The sequence below is a fragment of the Pezoporus flaviventris genome, unplaced genomic scaffold (assembly GCF_033815535.1).
Source record: "Pezoporus flaviventris isolate CSIRO_AGI_PZ_B2104156 unplaced genomic scaffold, CSIRO_AGI_Pfla_v1 ptg000090l, whole genome shotgun sequence".
Taxonomy (NCBI): domain Eukaryota; kingdom Metazoa; phylum Chordata; class Aves; order Psittaciformes; family Psittacidae; genus Pezoporus; species Pezoporus flaviventris.
In genome coordinates this window covers 107,847-128,743 of record NW_026892638.1, presented here as the reverse complement: position 1 = coordinate 128,743, position 20,897 = coordinate 107,847, and the positions used below count along the sequence as shown (strand labels likewise).

Below are 20,897 nucleotides of genomic sequence, written 5' to 3'. Positions count from 1 at the left end.
AGCCTTTGCATGTGATAAGGCAGATTTAGAGTATGAATTGCATATAGACTGACCTTAATGCCACTTTATATTACCACAGACAACGACTTGGTGTGTGTGACTGCCATACTGAAGGTTAATTAGCCTGGGCTTAGCGGTAGCCTAAATCAGCTGTGCTGTTCTGGGGATCTAGGTGGCAGGCTACCCTATCCCTATCTAACACAGTGATAAGGGCTGGGGATCACAGTAAATTCCCTTGGTTTTACACAAATGTTTCTTTTCTTTCTTTTCCTGGACAGAGGCTTGGGTGACATGGTTCACTGTGAGGTGTCTCTGCCTATGGCAGGGGGTTGGAACTAGATGATCTTAAGATCCTTTCCAACCCGAACTATTCTATGATCCTATGAAATCCAGGCTTGTGATGTCCAAAGTAATTGCTGATGATACGCATGGTAACTTACATATTGCCTATAGTGTACAAGGTGCATATAAAATTCTTCACTTTGAAGGGCAGATCAAGGTAAAAGGTGGGTGAGGTATGTCCACTTTCCAAAAGATCATGGAAATTCCAGAGGCATGTCATGAAGGCTTTCTCCTGCTACAGTGCTTGGACTGTAAAACATGGAAATACATACATGACATTACTTATTTTAGATTGAAAGGCAAAGAAGAGGAAATTGGTGTCTGTGCCTTTCTTGATTACTTTCATAAATATATTACTCTTCTGGACACCTGTCTCTTTGTTGCCAAAAAAAAAAAAAAAAAAAAAGAATGGAAGGCCACATGCCCTTCTGATTCTGCAAAAACTATTCTTCATGGCTACTGTCACAGAAAGGGAAAACCAGAAAATGAGCTGCAGCATGGGCTGTATGAGTTGCCCTAGGTATGCGCGAGGGAGATTGAGTCTGTTTGAAGTCACTGTCTTCAATGAGACTGGTAGGTAAAAAGTGCTATGTGTGTGCTAAAATGCACTGCAGTTTTCCCTGTGGCTGAAATTTAGACATATTCTTAACTCCTGTGAATGCTGCCCTGAGTGAGCTTTGTACTCACCCTTCCAGTGGAGCTGATGTGATGTGCAAACTAGGCACTGGGACAGTAGCCTGGTTGGAGTAAATTTCACCCATGGAGAAATAAGGACATCCACAAAACACAAGGAGGGAAGTCCTGTGTTGCTAGTGATGTGTGGTACCAATTCTTTATCTGAAATCTGATCAATAGTAACAGCCCTCAGTGTCTTTGCCGCTTTATAAAGATGTCTTTAAGGACTCGGCTAGCTAGCCAGCTGGCATCTATCCTGCACTCAGACAGATTGTCGTTGGTAATTTCTGCTGAAGTGAGACGCTAAGACACTAATTTAACTCCTTTTAATTACTAGCAAATCGAAGCTTAGTACTTCTGCTGCTGTTGAAAGTTACATATGCTAGTTCCATGCTGTAGGTACACCTATTTTACTGTTCATTTACATGTATTTCTATGCATTATAAAATTTTTAATGTTGATTTTACCCAGTGTCATTTATTCAGAGGGATCCTGAAGAACTGCACACAGGTTATTTCGAGGTCTAGAATTTCGAAGAGTGGCTGACACTGTGTACTTTAACTAGATTTATTTAAACACGTGTTAAGGTCAGTAAATTTAACAAGAAACCAAGTAAATTGTGCAGGATCAAGGTGTAATACCACAGAAGCTGACCAAGAAGCAGCATTCAGTTGTTGCAGGTTTTACAGCAATATTGTCTATGCCCTACTTCTCCGCTTCAAAAGTCAAATCAACAATTTGGATGTTCAACTTCAAGCAGGTGTCAGGAGGTCTGGGGTGCAGTCTGGAATTTCCCACACCCAGACTCCCAACAGCAGGAAGGACACACTGGTTGTAACCCCTGCGGCGTGGGGGACTGAGCTCATTGCAGCTCCGTGGAAATCCCAGACACCAGAGGGGGGCCGGTTTGTGACCTACAGGAGTCTGCCTTTTAAACCTGAGGCGAGAAGGAAAGTTTAGCATTCTTGTAGTGAAACTCCTGATCTGCCATCTGGGGAGATTTATGGTGTTTTATTTGCTTCTAAATGGAATTTAACTGTGTAACCCCTGGGTGCACTTGTATAATCTCATTCTTCTTCCTGTCACGTAAATATGTTAAAACTGCCTCAGTCTTTATGATAGATTATTGATCTAGGTTTCTGATTCCTCTGTTCTGATGTATTTTAGAACATTTCACCCAATGTGCTGGAGGAATCTGCTGTTTCAGATGATGTTTTATCTCCAGATGAAGATGGTATATGTTCTGGAAGGTATTTCTCGGAAAGTGGCCTGGTAGGGCTGCTGGAACAAGCAGCAGAGCTCTTCAGCACGGTAAGGGCCAGAATCACCTGGAGGTGGAGTGGGGATATATAGGCCAGATCCATAGCTTATTTTCCAACACATGAAGAAACAAAGTCTTACTGCTAAACCAGGCTCCACACATCTGCCCTGCTGAAAACAACTAGAGAAGAGGCGGAGACACATTTTAGACCTGACCCAGCCCAGCTCAGCCATCAAGGGTCAGTACTGGGACCGGTATTATTTAATATATTCATCAATGATTTAGATGAGGGAATTGAGTGTACTATCAGCAAGTTTGCTGATGACACTAAGCTGGGAGGAGTGGCTGATACGCCAGAAGGCTGTGCTGCCATCCAGCGAGACCTGGATAGGCTGGAGAGTTGGGCAGGGAGTAACTTGATGAAATATAACAAGGGAAAGTGTAGAGTCCTGCATCTGGGCAGGAACAACCCCAGGTTCCAGTATAGGTTGGGGAACGACCTGTTAGAAAGCAGTGTAGGGGAGAGGGACCTGGGGGTCCTAGTGGACAACAGGATGACCATGAGCCAACACTGTGCCCTTGTGGCTAAGAAGGCCAATGGCATCCTGGGGTGTATTAGAAGGGCGGTGGTTAGTAGGTCGAGAGAGGTCCTCCTTCCCCTCTACTCTGCCCTGGTGAGACCGCATCTGGAGTATTGTGTCCAGTTCTGGGCCCCTCAGTTCAAGAAGGACAGGGAGCTGCTGGAGAGAGTCCAGGGCAACAAAGATGATTAAGGGAGTGGAACATCTCCCTTATGAGGAAAGACTGAGGGAGCTGGGTCTCTATAGTTTGGAGGAGAGGAGACTGAGGGGTGACCTTGTAAGTGTCTATAAATATATAAAGGGGGAGTGTCACGAGGACGGAGCCAGGCTCTACTCAGTGGCAAACAATGATAGGACAAGGGGTAATGGGTACAAACTGGAACACAAAAGGTTCCCCTTAAACTTGAGAAGAAACTTCTTCTCAGTGAGGGTGACGGAACACTGGAACAGGCTGCCCAGGGAGGTTGTGGAGTCTCCTTCCCTGGAGACATTCAAAACCCGCCTGGACACATTCCTGTGTAACATTATCTAGGTGTTCCTGCTCTGGCAGGGGGATTGGACTAGATGATCTTTCGAGGTCCCTTCCAATCTCTAACATACTGTGATACTGTGTGATACTGTGATAACCACCTCTACTGTTTAGACTACAGGCAGCATTGGCAGAAAGTGATTGTCCCAGGAATGAATCAAGCCTTTTGAATGGTATTTTCATGGGACAGTACGTTCCTGGAAAAATATCTTGTTTAAACTATAGATTTTAGAAAGCACGTGAGTTACTCCTGTGCTTTTACAAGCATACAACCAACCACCATAATCTGCACTTACCATTTAAAGAGTCATGATATTAATGCTCAAGTAGCTTATCATATTCCTCTAGTACTGAAGAGGATATATGATTTAATATCTCCAAAGATATCATTTGGGTTCTTTCTGTCCACATGCAGCTCTGGTTGCCCGCAACCACGCATGCTGAACAAATCAAATATTTCTGCTCACCTGCATTTCTAACCTTCTAGCCCGATGCAGAAACCATGTGTTTTACACAGGAATTTGGTCTTGAGAGCCCAACAAATCAGACTTCCAAATTAGATCTAGCTTGTGGTTTGCAGTTCAGAACTACCCATTTACTATTACTAGTTTTTAGAAAGCTAGATCAAGTAACATAGCAGATTAAAAGGTAAATCCCATAAATCCCGTTTTCAGCCAGGCCATTAATGGAGATCTCCTTTCTTTTCAGAGTGCATGAGGGTTCATTTCTTTTATTCTATTCTTTCCTTCATTTTTTTTCTCCCAAGGGTGGATTGTATGAAACTGTGAATGAGGTGTACAAAATTGTCATCCCCATACTAGAAGCACATCGAGACTTCAGGAAGCTTACCTTGACACACAGCAAGCTACAGAAGGCCTTTGACAGCATTATTAATAAGGTACTCATGAAGCAAGGTGCTGCTAGCAAGACACATTACTGGGTTGCACTGTTTGTCTAAGACTGGTGATAATAAAACTGTTCTTGTCAAATAGATCCATTTCCTTTTCCTAACAAAAGCTTCCATCTGCTTTGATCTACCTACAAAAGGTAGTGTATAGTGAAAAGAGGCTCTATTCTCTGTGTAGGAAAAAGCATAGTTTAGTATAAAACTGGTTTAGAGTCACAGAAAAATAGCTGAACAGGTCAAACTTAGAACATGGATTATTCCTCCTGGCCACATCTATTTAAGTAAAATATTGTCAATTTACTGGTGTTTTCCGTTATAAAACTGAAGAAATACAAAAGCCTGGCTAAATTCTCAGCACTCATACTGCCCCTTTCCTTCTCTTTCTTCGGAAGAATCCAATTTCAAATTCTTACCAACTTTCACTGCAAAATTTTAATTTTGTTCACATCTATCCAATGAAATTAAAAAATAACTTTGTTTTGCAAAAGCCACTTCATGATTAGCCCATATTTTAAAATAGATTTCAGTCAAAAGTCCCCTTAATATGTATGCTTTCCTTCATTAATATGTACTTCTAATCCATCAGCACTGGTGATGCATAGAACTGGCTCTGAATAGGAAAAACATAGGATTAGTGGGTTTTCTTATACATAAATTGGGGGGGAAAGGCATCAAAATACTACACTGTTGATATAAAAAAAGTAAATTTCGTCTTTCTTTTTATCAATTAGGGTCAAAAGCGAATGTTTGGAACTTACTTTCGTGTTGGTTTCTATGGATCCAAATTTGGAGACTTGGATGAACAGGAATTTGTTTATAAGGAGCCTGCAATTACCAAGCTTCCTGAGATTTCTCACAGATTAGAGGTAGAGAAAAAAAGTTGTGTTAATATGATCTCCATGTTATGTTATAATTTCTAATGAACCCACACAGTTCTAATAGTATTATTACTATATAAAAATCAGTAACAAACTGATTAGTACCTAAGATTATTTCCTTTGTGTGCGTCCTTTCCATTGCAGCCCTTTTTACAGCATAATGATGAAAGTGATCCATTTTTTTGAAGCCATGTCTGTTGTGGGCAGGCCTGTAAATATATCTAATTATTTGATTTAAGCATGCTAGATACTTGCTTTGGTATCTTCTCAGCTTTTTCATGGAACCGCAATGTTCTCTTCTGATCACTTTACCTCTAGTTCTGTTTTTTTGTGAGCAACTTACACTGATCTTTGTCAGAAGATGCCTTAGCCTGGCCAGCTGTGGTTTGTGAAGCCAACTCTACAGAGCCCAGAAATTATCATGGTTACTCCCTTCTCTTACAGACATACACATCGTTAGCATTGCATTAAGGACTAAAACCACTCCAGGATAACTCTTGTTTCTCTTCCAGGGATTTTATGGCCAGTGTTTTGGGGAGGATGCTGTGGAAGTGATCAAGGACTCTGCTCCTGTAGACAAAAGAAAGCTGGATCCCAATAGGGTAGGGAAAGTACTACTGAGAGTGCTGAATGATCAGTTACAGAAGAGAAAGGAAGAGAAGGGGTCCCTTTGAAATGTTCATGCTCAAACATTAAGGTAGCAAAAAAAATAATCACATCTTGGCAGTATCTCTATGCCCAGAGACATCCTTAAAGCCTCTATAAAAGGCTTAGTTTGGTAGCTTGCCACAGAGTGTGGAAATTAGAAGTTCTGATCTCTGGTCCCTGCTCTAGCTCTGATCCTCCGGGTTAGGCTGTTCCCTCCCCAGAGTTGAGTTTTGTCAGCTCTGAAGAAGAAAAGGAGCCCTGAAGAATTTGCAGCTCTGTAAAGCAATATGCTTAGCCAACATGAGCTACAGGATATTTCATGTATGCTGTTCTTTTTACATTTCTTGGATTGTAAAGTGCTGTAATGGTTCTTCCTTCTTTTCTTAGGCATACATACAAATTACTTTTGTGGAGCCATATTTTGATGAGTATGAGATGAAAGACAGGGTAACATATTTTGAGAAGAACTTCAACCTCTGTCGGTTCATGTACACTACACCTTTCACCATGGACGGGCGCCCCAGAGGAGAGCTTAGCGAGCAGTACAAGAGGAACACCATCCTAACCACAATGCATGCTTTCCCCTACATCAAAACTAGGATCAGTGTCATCCAAAAAGAAGAGGTAATTGTGTTTTTAGGACAGATCTAATTTCTCAGGGGCTGAGGGAGTCTCTGTGTGGGAAGATTTTTAAATTACATTCTTAGCAGAAGAAGGCTGAATTTCCCAGATGTGTTACTCATAAGTAGGAATGGCATAAAATAGGTAGACAAATGCAGAGTGGGTATTTACTATGGAGAAGAGAGTATAGCAAGTGTGTATTCTTTTTGACCTCCTGGTTGTAATGCTGTGTAGGAGGATGTGTGAAGAAATATTAATGGCTGTATTTCTAACAGATAAAGTATAGTCACAGAAGTACATAGGGCTCAGAGGTGGTTTAGAGACAGAGAAACTTTATAAAGGTAGAAAGTGCAAAACCATTTCAGACATAAAGTCAGTAACTTAGAATGGTAACAAATTTGGGCAAAAAGGGAATTGGATTCACATTCTATTCTTGCAGATTATAAGATGTCAAAGAGCTTTGTTTCAGGTGCAGCGTGTACCAAGATGACATTTAGGTTGAATAGTCTTCCTGGGTTTCACAGCTTTTGGCAGAGGAAAATGATAGGGATATTGCCAGATTTGGAACAGGTCAACTGCATGCATGATTCAGGTAATGGAGCACTTTTTCCTCCCATTTCCATTAGTTTATTTTAACCCCCATTGAAGTTGCTATTGAAGATATGCAGAAAAAAACACAGGAACTAACTGCAGCCACCAACCAAGAGCCACCAGATGCCAAAATGCTCCAGATGGTTTTACAGGGCTCAGTTGGAGCCACTGTAAATCAGGTAAGGGATCCACGTAAGCCAGATGAAGAGTTTCTGCATACTTCTTTTCATTGTGCTTTCTTTTTTGCTCTCATCTCTTGCACTGGATGAAATAAATCGAGTAAGACACATTTAATCACAATGTGCATTTAAACATAATCCCTTGATATTAGTCACTGTATACTGCTCATTAAGGATGCTGTTTATGGAACTGCTGTCTTGGTTGTAGGTGCAGAAACTCCAAGAAGCCTTGTGAATGCATCCAAGGATTTTCCAGTTCTAGGAAACTAGCCATACCAGCCATTTTGTTCACTCAAGGTGTATCCTTCAGGAATGGGATAATGACAACAATTCAGCTCTAGGACCACCACAAACTCGTAGTTTTTCAGAAAATACATGAAGTCAAGACCTGAGTGTTACAAACTTTGGAAAGACTGGTCCTTTTCTGGGCTGGGTCTACTTAACTCCCTTGGGGTCTTGTCAGGCTACACAAAGGAGCTGTATTTTTCTCATGTAACCAGGTTTAGCAGTACAGCTATCCAGCTTCTCTTTGCTGTGCAGAATCTGACCCCTTTTCTGTGGGAATGGAGGAGAAATAAAAACAAGAGAGGATAAAATATGATGGACAACACTTCTACTTCCCAAAGGAAAAACTGGTGGGAGGGAGTGTGGAAGGGACATCCTGTTATGGTGACTATACATAGGGTTTTTTTCATAATTCTGCACATGAAATAACAAACAGCTTAACCAAACGTGTTTGACATTTTCCTTTGTTATTCCTATAAGGGACCACTAGAGGTAGCACAAGTGTTCCTGGCTGAAATTCCAGCAGACCCCAAACTTTACCGACATCACAACAAGCTGAGGTTGTGCTTCAAAGAATTTATAATGAGGTCAGTAAAATAAATAAATAAATGTTGAGTTGCATCAATAAAACAAATAATCACAATAATTATAATATGACTGTGTGATTAATTATGCAAGTTAGCGTCATGAATCCTGGCATCTCACACTTTAGACGCTCTGTTCAGACATGTTTTATCTGCTTCATGGTAATGCTTTGGTTGGCTTAGCATCCCAAAAGGAAGCAAATTTTAATACTTCAAAGTAATTATGTATAAATTACGATCTTCCATTTGTTATATCTTTTGACATTTTACAGAAACCAAACATTTCTGGTTATTGCCTTTCTTTTATAATCGTAGAATCATAGAATGGTTTGGGTTGGAAGGAAACTTAAAGATCATCTAGTTCTATGCCCCTGCCGTGGGCAGGGACACCTTCCAACTAGACCAGGCTGCTCAAAGCCCAGTCCAGCCTTGCCTTGAACACTGCCAGGGATGGGGCATCCACAACTTCTCTGGGCAACCTGTGCCAGTGTCTCACTGCTCTCGAAGATATTTTTTCAGTATCAAATCTAAATCTGCCCTCCTTCAGTTTAAAGCCATTGCCCCTTGTCCAGTATACGCCCTTGTAAAAAGTCACTCTCCAGATTTCTTGTAAGCCCCCTTTTAGGTATTGGGAGACTGTTATAAGGTCTCCCTGCAGCCTTCTCTTCTTCAGGCTGAACAAGTCCAGCTCTTTCAGCTTGTTTTTAATAAAATGACATTTCTATGTAGGAAGCTGTTCGTAAGAAAACACTTGACCCTATCTGTCAAGCAGACGCATTGGCAATGATAGACACATTTTGGCATTTTTTTTAGACACGCTTGTAAATCTTAACTACCATATCCGCATAGCAAGATATTCATCTCCTTATTCCAAACAAAGCATAATTGCTGAAGGATAAGTTTGAATGAAATAAAAATGAGCCTTATGCAGAAGATACAGCCTTTACTCCATGCTATTGTCTTTGCATCTGTTCACAGCAAGTAGGAAGGTAGCTCAGTATTCTGCAGTGATTAAACTCGTTTTTATTAGCTCCCTCATGCATTTCTAATGTCTTTAAAATATCATTTGAATTTGTCTACTTGGAAAAGTCAGAGGTTCCTTCTTAGTTCACTATCATTTTGGACTTGACAAGTTATCAAAGGAATGCCTAGCCCAGAGGAGCTGGACCCTAGGCCATTCAGGCTACCTAACACAGAGTTAATGTGTTTAACAGAAGTAGGTCATCCATGTCACTCCTTTTCTCTTTCCTTTTGCCTAGGTGTGGTGAAGCAGTGGAGAAGAATAAGCGCCTTATTACTGCTGACCAGCAGGAATATCAGCTAGAGCTCAGGAAGAACTATGGGAAGCTGAAGGAGAATCTTAGGCCCATGATTGAGAGGAAGATTGCACAACTGTACAAACCTGTAATGAAAGTCCACAGCACAAGGTACAATTAGGGCAGGGTAGTCTGTTGCAGCTATTAAAAAAGGTGCCATTTTTGCAAGGAAAAAAGGCAGTTTTGCTGGCAGGTAAAGCAAGGCCATAATATATACACTGCCAACTTCATACTTGATTAAAGAAGTCTGCTGACTTCCACTGGAGCTGAATGCGGTATTGACTGTGTTCCTTAAGTTGCTCATTCCTGGGGTAGAGGGTTTATGTTAATTAAATACATTGTTAGAGAAGACTTCTCCCTTGCCTTGCAAAAAAGTACTGGAAACATCTTTCCATTTCCTCACAAGTGAAGCCAGGAAGGAGATAGAACAGGTATGTGGGTTTTTTGAGTGTGTGGCTCCATGTGCTATTAGCCAGCATTAAGTAAGAGTGGTCCTTTCACTCCCAGATAACATAATCAAGTTTAGTCCCATGACTGAGACAGAAGAGTCTTAACTTAGGCTCTTGGTTAATGAGTGTATGCTTTTTCACAAAGCCACTGCGGCCAGTGTGGGTAGGAGTGGAAGAAGGAATATACTGCCAACACATAACAGCTGATGATTTGTCAGCTGCTGCTCCTTTTCACAAGGCAGGTATTTCTTGGATTCTTTTTCATTTGCCAATGTTATTTATGGATCCATTTCATTGCAGGGAATCTTTTCGAAGACACAGTTTTAGGAAATATGATGCCCAGACTTCTTCACAAAGCACCTAAGGAGTAGCTGCTTTGACTGAGGAAGAGCTTCATGCTGCAAGCCAGAAGTGATGGGATATTCAACATTATGAAATCAGAAATGTCTCACAAGACAGCATGTGGGCTTTCTGGATAGCATGCAGAAAAGCATTTACACAAGATCACTGAATGAAAACTGGGGGGGGCGACACCTAATCAACCACATTTCATGAGGGCTTGGGAAGGAGGAGGGTACTTTTTAGGTACTTCTGTGTATATTGTAAAATAATCACATAATGCAAAATAGTGGACCACTAGAGCGGTCAGTTCCATGAGGTCAGTCATCGCTACCTGACAGAACTCTGTGTAGTTTGGTTGATGTGTTACATGAATCCAAATATACCTGTCTAAAGGACACTGACAAATTAGGGCTGTTTATGGACTTTGTTCGAGACAGCAGTTATCCATGGGCTTATGGCGACAATTCTGCAAGTTAATCACATGCTTATATGCTGTCTTAATGAGGAGGTACATGATCCCCTGCTCAGTGCTTGCTGAGCTGGAGCTGTAGGAAAGAATAATTTCCTCAGTCAGTTGTTTCTGTCACCAGTTTCTATTGTGGTCCTTAACTGCAGGGAGAGTTCTGCGTGAGTTTTCTCAACCAAAGCTTGGAAAGCAAGAAGTAGCAATAATTTTTATAGATTTTCTAACTTCTTTTCTAGCTATAGGGACTACTACTTGACGTGCAGTTTGATTTCTTTATAATCAGTGCCATGTTTAGCACAGCTAATAGATGACAGTTTAAGCAGAAAATGCTAAGCGATGAGTGATTTTTTTACTATACAATGCTCTATAAAGATAACCTTATTCGAAATAGTTACAGAAGTGCACAATGAGGATTTTCTACAAAGCACTTCACTCGGGCTTTACTGCATCTTAAGAGAAGTTAGCACATAATTCATAATACCCAATGCTTAGTATTTTCTGAACCTTGAGCAAATGTTTTACTAAATAATCTTTACAGCGCTGCTCTGAAGTAAGGAAGTATCATTACAATTTTGCAGATGAGGGTGTTGAGAGAGAGTGAGAGATTAGGACTTCAGAACTCATTTAGTGAGTCAATGGCAGAGATATGATTTGTATTGTGACCATGCTTACCATGTAATATTTGTATTTTGAAACAAAGATCCATGAAAACATCCCTCAATATAGCTTCCTTGCCTCCAGGGTTTTGGAAATCATAGTTTAATGCTGATTAAAGTAAGCAGTCCCATTTCCTGAAACACAGAAACTAATGTTAAAATTAAATGAAAAAGTGGAATTGAGTTTTTCTTTTACACTTCATTTTAGCAAATTACAGTGAACTTTCTCAGAGCTGATGATGATTTTGAATGCTCTATGTAGAAGATTCACAGGGATGATCAGGCAAGATGACACATAGGTGAAATAAACCCTGTAATTACACAGCACTTGGAGCATAAGAAAACATTTCTTTCCGTCATATGTTAAATGCAATAACTGGGAGTAAGTACTCTGTGATTTTGAAGTGAACATATCCAGAGTACATAAGCAAATGGTATAAAAAGCTCAAAGCAAAAGGTGCCTCCCTGGAGTGGCTTCTGTGTATTCCAGTTGCTTTGAAACAATTCTAAATTGGAAAAATTATTAATCCCAAAACTTTGAAGCTATGAGATCTCTGCCTATCAGAATATAGCCCCTTATATATAGTTTTTAACAGCCTGTTTGGGAGGAAGGTCAAACTACTGTCATCTATCAATCCTGTAATCCAGCCTTATCGTTTACAAGATGCTTATCCTTTACCACCTAAATAACAGAAACCACAAGTAAACAAAAAACCACTACGGATGTACAATATACCAGGTAAAAGTAATGAAGTGTTTTATGTGTTGTGGTTGTTGAACTGAAACAATACTCAGGATAACATGAACACTGAAGGACTCTTCACTCACATTTTACAAGCTGAGCACCCCCCAACCAGTTGGCCAGTCTTGCCATCAGTTTGTAGCTCATGTGGTCCCTTATACAAATGAAACATGGTTTGTACATTTCTTTCAAGAGCTGAACTATGTGATACGCAAATTTTCTACCTGATGATATTAACTTTGCAATAAAGTGACTTTCACGGGATGTTCAGAAGTGTCTTTGTGTTTCACCTTGTACCTCGATAGAATCCATGTGGAAAGAAATTTTCAGTAGTAACAACCTTTCCCTGTAGAAGCACCATGCAGCAGAAATTGCAAAGATTTGAGAGCAGGTGTCAGTCTGCCTTTTGGATAAATTGTGTCTGTTGCAAGGAGAAACAGGCAACAGCTTGCTCCCGAACTTCTTTTAGTTCAATGTCCATGCAAAAAGATGGCAGCGTGAAGCTCAGTGATAGTAGTGCCTTCCTTTCTTCCTCTAGTGTGTAGCTGTAGAGCAGAAGCATGCCTGATCCTCGAATGACATATCATCTAGGTGACTCAAGACTAGGGAGAGTTGCGTGTATCCACACTAGTCAAGTCCAGGGCTAAACTGATAAGGCTGTCGCAGGTTGAACAGCAAGCGAGGCACAGAACTGCACCATTCTGGTCCAGAGATTCCCATGAGTGTCGCAGCTGGGAGTTCACCACAGCTCACTTGCTCCTTGCATTTACCATCAGTGAGCACCAGCTTTAAGGAGCATGGGGCTGGTTTGGTGCTGGAATCTTTCAGCTCAGCACAAGGTTCACCAGCCCAGGTGTGCCCTGTCCCACTGCACCATGCAGCAGCATCAAGTCTGTACGTGACCCCATCACCCAATAGAGTACAGCTGATACAAAACATTCAGTGTGAGCACGCACCCACACATCTGCCAGCATGCAGACAACATGCATACATAAGGAGTCCATGCTGGCTGTGACAATCATGGAATCACAGAATAGTTAGGGTTGGAAAGGACCTCAAGATCATCAAGTTCCAACCCCCTGCCATGGGTGGGGACACCTCACACTAGACCATGTAGCACAAGAGTCTGCCCAGCCTGGGCCTGAATGCTGCCAGGAATGGAGCATTCACCACTTCTCTGGGCAGCCTGTGCCAGAAGACCACCAATAATGCCCAGAAACGTAAATAAACCTGTCAGCATGTTCTGAATACATTTGAGCAGCCAAGGTGGGTGCTTTTCATCAGCACTACTGATCCTTCATGACTCCTGGTTTGCAGAACAGCTGCTGTGAGGGGAGCACACTTTTCATACTGCATGAAAAAAAACACACTCTCAAGGCTTCAGCAGGTGAAGAACTGATCAGGCATGACTGAGAGTAGAGGTAACCATACTTGTGCTGGGGAAAGAGAAATGCATTTCTGTCACTTACAACTGTCAGGTCTGGGTTACATGACCTCTTTCTGGAAGCTGAATGTTTCCTCATTTAAGTTTCCCACCAATGCGAAGATTTGGAAAAATGGACACGAACATTTTCGTTCTTTTTGTTCCTCCTCCTTTTTGTTTGTTTGAAGCATCATCATCTCAGAAAGTGGAATTAATGCTTAGCAGACAGCCTGACACAGAGGCTGCTAGGACTCTTAAGGGTAAGACAATCTCTTAAAGCAATGCTTGTTATGAAAATAAAGCACATGAAAAAAAGTGTTTCGCTTGTTTTACTGCATTACAGTGCTGCTGCCTTCTGTTAGACAGGAACATGTACAAGGAGTGTACAAAGGGTGTTGCCATTAGCGCTAAATTTGGGAGTGTTGTAATTTGGGGAGTAGCTCAGCCGACTCTGTTTCAAATATCTTTTAAACCTGTTAAAAGGAGTGATTAAAAAAAAATCAACAGGTCTTGGTAACTCATCTCAGGTTGGGTAATGCTCTGGTCTAATCAGTGCACTGAAAGGAGAAGGGGCCCTGGTGGAAAAAGTCCATTTTGATTACATGAATAAAGGCAATGCATACTCCCAGAAAAGCTCCATTAGTGCTTGGGAAGGTAACAGTAAAATCTGGCATTCGCTGAGTGTTTGACACAGTGAATTGAATACATTTCTATGACTCCCTATGTTCTACATGAGGGATTGGCTTCAATGAAGCATTTTTATTCAAAAACTGACCGTTTTCCAAGTGTTCAAGCATTACAACACTAATCTTGATGAAGTTCTTTGCCAAGGTGTAGTCAGTTAACATTGCTTAGTAAAAAATCCTACAAATGTCAAACTGCTTAGCTGATCAAAACAAAAAAAATCAAAGACCCCCAATAGTAGTTTTTTCTAGGATTAGTTTAGACGGCCTTGAAAGTTGTAACATTTTGTTCAGATTGTTTGTTCTAAGTAATCAGCCGCTTTGCAATCTTTTCAATTCTCCATATACCTAAATGCAAATGTAAATATCCTAAATCATTACATGCTTTTTTTTTTCCTAAGGTATAAAATTGATTTTATATTTCTCTCTGTGGATCTAGTATTTCTTCTATAACTATCTCTTTTTACAGGAATAAGGGCTTTCTTTATCTGTCTCTATTCATGGACTATTTCTAAACCTGTATTGCATGCCTACTAGGATGCTGAAATCTAAATTACAAAGGAAGTTAAACTTTCATAATCAAAGGGATAAGTATTTTGGCAGGATGGCAGGAGGACTATGTCTTCTGCTGTTTGACAAACACTTGTAAAACAGGAACTGGAAGGGAAGATTTCCGACCACACATTTCCAGCTTTCCCAAATGCAAATGACTGTACATATTCCCATTGCCCAAGGAGAGCTTCATGAACAGAAAGAAGAAGAAAGAAAAAAGAAAAATAAAAAGCAAGCTTATCATTGCTAACACATCTAGAGCTGGGAAGTGCCAGAAAGCTGTCTTAAAACCTCAAACAAACAAGCATTTCTTGACTTAATAACAGTGAAGAAAGGAAGCAGGTACAAGACCACATCCTTCCCTTTGTTTGCAGCTCAGCTTTAACAGAAATGAACAATCCCTTCTCAGGTTCCCAAACCTTTTCAAAGAAGGGTTGGAAGTGTTCCCAAAGGAATATGTTCCTTCTTGTGTTAAGGCATAAAAACCTGAGCTCAAACTGAAACCCTTGGATTGGGAAAGGGAAGGGAAAGGAAATAGGGGAAGGGGAAGGGGAAGGGGAAGAAGAAGGGGAAGAGGAAGGGGAAGGGGAAGGAGAAGGGAAGGGAAGGGAAGGGAAGGGAAGGGAAGGGAAGGGAAGGGAAGGGAAGGGAAGGGAAGGGAAGGGAAGGGAAAGGCAATTTTACACAAAATAGGCTGATACTGCTTGACTCCGAGGTTAGAGATTTTTCCAGCAGCCTGGAAAATGGCATTTTTGCTGTAAATTCATGCTGCCAGCTTCTAGTATTGGGAGAATAATATTAAATGAGCAAGGTCTAAAAGATTTCAAAGAGGTTGGTTTATGTAACAGACTTCAACCATTGATTAAATCAGGAAGAACAAAACTCTTGTAATCTGTGGCATGTTAATGAGAATACAACTAGTCCTCCATGACTATATAAAAAGGATTGCTCACCTTAGCTTGTAGAGGGACCCAGTTGCCCCCAAGGCCTGCTGCAGCCTAGGACAAAAGCTGCATCTGAGTGAAAGAAATCTATCCATAAAGAAATAAACAAGCAATCAAAGAGCAGAAGATTAGAAACCAAGCACACTGTGGGGAACAAAGGGAGTAGTACTATGGAAATGGAATTAAGGGCAGGTTAAAGTGCTGAATGCATCTCGCTTACCAGGCATTCAGTACCAAACCCGGGGCTGCTGCACTTTAATGGAAACTGTCAGGCAAAAAGTAATCACAAAAGATTAAATAATAATAATAAAAAAATATCAAAACCTCTATTTTTTCTAATAAAAATGTTCTTAGGTTTGGGGAGATTTTGTGGATTTTGGGGTGTGGAATCTTTGTGGTTTTTTAGTGTTTATTGTCTGGATTCTGCGAATTTCCATCAAGAACTGTGGAACTGCAAAAATGCCAAACAAAAGGCATCCTGTGCTTTCCCATCGCCCTTTGAAGGAGGCAGGCTAAGTGTCAGGTTGTTACTTCTAATGTGGGATCCAGGCCAGCTGGGAGCAGTGCGACAGCCCCACATGCCTCCTGTGGTAAGCGGTCCCAAGATAGACCACTGGTTCCATGTCCTATATGCAAAACAAATGCCATAAACAGAAATTGTTCAGCTTAGAAATAGTCACAGGCAGGCATAGTTTGAGGAAACAGAAGGCAAAGGCAGAATGACCTGTTAGTTCTGCTAGTTTTGATTCACTGCTAAAATTCTCTATTACTAACCAAAGGAGGATGCACCCACCAGTGGCTTCACAGAGATGCTGCTCACAAGCCAGGCACCATCACTGAGGCACCGACCCTGTGGCACCGGCTGCTGTCGCAGCACTCAGAGTGTCTCACTGACAGAGGCAATCTTCCTAGAAAGGCCAGCTAAGCCTCCCTTCACAGCCTGGTAAGGAAAAACATTTAACACATAGTATTCATGGTTGCAAAACTGAAGCTTGTTTAATCCTCAGCTTAACTTGAGCAGCTCCTCTTCAAACAGTTCCCACCTCTACTCTCCATGAACCTATGTGTGGGCTAAGCAGGACAGTCCCCTGTGAGAAGGAGCAGGCCTGAAGGTGTTGCTACTCAATGCCTCAATGCATTTTTGTGAGTCCTCAGCAGCACTCTGCATCAGTGAAATACCAGAGTGCACTCCTTGCATCCAGCGGGGACAGCTGCACACCACCTGTTTGAAACAGGGACTCCTCCTGTGCCGTCAGACCGCTTCACAGTCTGAAACAGTGAGATGAGAGGGTACCTGTGACTATCCAACAACTGCCAGATACCAGATGAACCCTCTGGCTGGCAAAAATGAAGTTTACAGAGGAATCTGTACCTATTGTCTGTGCCAGTCTGTGTTGTCAGGAGGTACATTTGCAGGCTGAAGACTTCCACTGGTAGTTTGTTGAAACATAAACAGCATTATTAAACTTGGCATGCCATTGAGCTTGTTCTGTTTCCTACCCTTGCACCAGCCAGTAGCAAATTCTTGATGATGAAGAATCTCTGGAAGTTATGAGGGAGGATCTACACCCACCTCCTATAAATCACAGACTAATCAGCAAGGCATGCACTTCTACAACAGCTAAAACTTTCCCGTCTCTGCCAAAGCAGCTTCACACTGACATCTGCAGAACAGGAACAAGGAACCTGTTCTTTTCTTCAGCTTGGTCACTGGTCGAGGTGAGACCATCAGTGTTCAGTGTTGTCACTGAATAACCACCAGATGGCCCTTACAAATGCCCAAGTACACCAAGTTTTTTCTCTTGTGCTTTTACTGTCAAGACCCTCCCTACCCTAATCGCATTTCTAAAAAAAATGGTATAATGCCTCTAAGTTAAAATCCCCTTGTGAAACTAGGATGAAGGTTGAGAAACCCAGTTCTAAGAGGACAATTGACTCATGAATTGGATGAAACCAAATCATCATTTATATAAGCTGATAATCTGTCTGTGCATAAGAGCAGTCCCTGCTGGCTCAGCTCTGGTGCAGAGCACATTTTAATTTGAGAATCTGTAGTGTACAAAGATAGAAAGAAAACTTCAAATGACTCCTTTATAAAATGCAGGTGTCCTTCACAGGAACCATCAGGTCCTAGCTATGTACTGCTGTGCAACCAAACACCATGAGGAGGGAGGAACTCCTCCAAGGAGCCACATGTCCTGGGGTCATTAATTTCCCTATTCTGCCATTCCCTGGGATGAACATATACAAATTTAGGATTGCACTAACAGATTCTAACTTTGGGAAGTCCTTTAACAAATTCCTTTTTCCAGCACGAAGTTGCAAAGCTTTTTATTTCCCGCTTTCTTCCTACAATTGTTGCTTTTGGTTTTTACTATGAGTCTCAAGTTTGCTGTTGGGGTGCTGTGAAATGTTTTCTGCCAGTCCTGGCATGAGAGACAGGTAACATACGAACTCCAACCAACTTGTTCAAGCCAACTCTCCCTCCTGCGAACTGGCATGAGAACCTGTTCATCTTCCCCAGTACAGGTGTCCAAATAGACCTTTAGTGATACTTTCAGGTTTTAGCAGGATTCCCTAATGTAGTTCTACGCACACACCCATTAAGGAAATTATTATATTAATCTCTCAGACAACTCATGACAGATGTCAAATCCATGTAAAGCTTTGTACAGGTTGGTAATACAACTTTAAGCTTGGTGATACAGCTGCATGATGCTGTTCACAAGGAATCATAATCACAGACTGATGAGGGTTGGAAAAGGTATTAAGATCAGCTTGATTCAACATAAACTACAGGGGCCTCTTCACCCAGTTCAGTGGTAAAACAAAGGTCTGGGAGCTCTGGAGAATCAAGCATTCCTTAAAATATTTCAGTGATAAAAGGTAGATAAAATCTAGAAAGCAGAGCTATGGCATCTTTTCCTTTACCTTATTAGAGCAGGTCAATCCTTGGGGACTATAGTGTTTTGACACTACCCCCTTAAAGATAAGGGGAAAGGCAAGTGCTACATTTATCTAGTAAATGATTTCTGGAGTTGCATTCCTGTGCATTCATGCACAAATCAAGAACACTGTTGTGTCTCAAACATCCCCAGGCCTGATGGTGAGGTCCAAGACAATGTGTGGGAAACAACAACACGTACCCTTCAGCACTGGAAACTCAAGATGATGGAAACTCAGACACACATTGCACCATTTCATTTCACTTGGGCCTAACTTCACATGTGCTGCTACTTCCAGGCTCCCACTGATGTGATCCCTGAGCTAGGGCATAAAAAAATACTCTGCCCCCTTTTGTAACGTCCCTCCTTTGCAGATAGTGCTCAGATGAAAAGCCACGTGGTTGGATTTGATAGCAGTGTGCTATGCGGAGAAAAGAGAGGCAGGGTGTACACCTATTGAAACTGCTTGAAAGCAAGTCACAACAGAGAGAAAGAGCTGGGCTTTCACAGGCTTGCCAGCAGAGAGGATTAATCTGACTCTCAACTGCCATGCCCACTGTGTGGGGTCAATCACAGCAGTGCAGTGTGTTACCCCTGCTCTACACAGTGGTTTGCAGAATATTCCAGGCTGCAAAGGTCCAGTGGTTTAAAAACTGGGTTTTACTTAATGCTTGTGGCTGCTGCTTGGCTTTGGCAGCAGTGGCTGCATGGCAGTGATCAGCACCTCACAGTGTCCTTCACAGCACAGGGACACCCCAGGCCTGAGGGTAGATATCTGAGGCAGCGCAGCCCTGGACCCTTTAGCCCACATCTGTGTGAGACCCCACAATGGCAGGGATGAACTGGGGCGATCACAGGTGGTTGCAGTGCTCTGGTTAGGCTTAGGCAAGAGCTGTAAACCCTTCCTCCTGCAAGCCAAAGCTTATTTTTTGTAAAACACAGGGTTTTTCAGGTAATGATATTTCTAGAATGGACAAAACAAGGCACAGGAAAGCATTCCCATTTCCTATGGAAAGAACTTTACAACTTTCTGTTTTGTTTTGGCAAACCAGAATTATTCTGTTTATAGAACTTTCATAGGGTTGTTCTGTTTACAGGGCAGGGCTGTTTCCACTGCCCAAGTAAATGAGCTGAAGTTTGCTGTGTCTTCAGGGCCTTCCCTGGAGCTGTGAGCCCTGCGGGACTGGGAGCATCACAGAGACTGGGGTGCTGGGGAAAGAGGGAAAGAGGAGCAAAAAGTGAGTCACCCTCAGCCTTTTCCACCCACTGTGCTGCTGAGGGGCTGCTTGCTGTGGGGCCATAGATGCCCACCACAGTTAGAGGAAGACCTGAAGCAACACATCGAAGGTGCTCGTGGCCTCTTGTCCTTCTTGTATGGCTGCAGTTAAGCAAAGAACTGCTGGCAAATGCAGCAGCAGAGGGGACATCTGATCCTTTCCACACTTCCAAACACTGTACGGGCTACAGCAGGGAGCAGGGCTGGTGCCTGCACTCAGGTTCTTAGAGTTAGCCACCTCTGAGGTGGCTGATGTGATCCCCATGCTCCAGCAGCCCCATGGCTCCTGAGTAAGCAGTGTGGGATGCTCCACACAAAACAGGTTTCAGGCACCGTGACTGTTAAAACACAAGAGATTGTGGCCTGAGTCAATGGGAACTCATTCTGCCTGAGCCCACCCACCTCAGTGCACCATGAATGCCATCGGGTAGGATGACTTCTCTTAAGTCCTGCTCTTTTTTACATACATGCTATGCATGCATAGGCTTTATCTGTATTGTGTGCAACCAAAATCTCACAGAAAAGTCTGCCAAAGCATACACAGTATTTATCTGGACCAGATCCATATCATGGAAAATTACAGTGTGTTTTCTCTATCCAGGCATTACCTTTGCTTACTTCTGGACATGCTGCTTACGATGACCTACTCACAAACATGGGACATCTGGCTTTCTGAAGGAAATAGGTGGGTTTGGTCTTTTCTTTCAGCAGTGGAGGGTTTTTTTGCTAATGTGTTTTTTTGTTAATGGTGTGTCCAGCCTTCCTACCTGCCAGAGCAAGTTTCCAGTGAAAAGCCCCTAAGGGAGCTGGAAAAGCCCTGCAAAAGCACCTATTGCCTGCTCTGTGCTCCTCACTGGTGCCTGGTCTAAGCAAGGCAAACCCTTTCATTCTCACAGCCCTGCCTGGGCGGTGGGCGCTGGCCAGGCTTCTTCTCCAAGGATGACATGAGCACCCTGCTCCTCACTGCTCCTAGCTGAGAGGGGAACACACTGACATTCTCATCCCTCTCTCTCCTTGAGGTT

General features: G+C 42.2%; 1 protein-coding gene across 3 annotated transcripts in view; it reads left to right on the top strand.

Annotated features, from left to right (window-relative positions):
* Window positions 1–12,112, top strand: part of DOCK8 (dedicator of cytokinesis 8) — a 97,290-nt gene extending 85,178 nt beyond the window's left edge. For all 3 annotated transcript variants that reach the window (XM_061475843.1, XM_061475844.1, XM_061475845.1), the window contains 9 exons: window positions 2,185–2,328; window positions 4,155–4,286; window positions 5,027–5,161; window positions 5,686–5,775; window positions 6,209–6,445; window positions 7,069–7,212; window positions 7,978–8,084; window positions 9,341–9,508; window positions 10,147–12,112. In XM_061475843.1, coding sequence (XP_061331827.1) covers window positions 2,185–2,328; window positions 4,155–4,286; window positions 5,027–5,161; window positions 5,686–5,775; window positions 6,209–6,445; window positions 7,069–7,212; window positions 7,978–8,084; window positions 9,341–9,508; window positions 10,147–10,210 — 1,221 coding nt within the window. In that variant the 3' untranslated portion in view covers window positions 10,211–12,112. The remainder of the gene's footprint in view (window positions 1–2,184; window positions 2,329–4,154; window positions 4,287–5,026; window positions 5,162–5,685; window positions 5,776–6,208; window positions 6,446–7,068; window positions 7,213–7,977; window positions 8,085–9,340; window positions 9,509–10,146) is intronic.
* Window positions 12,113–20,897: the final 8,785 nt, after the last annotated feature.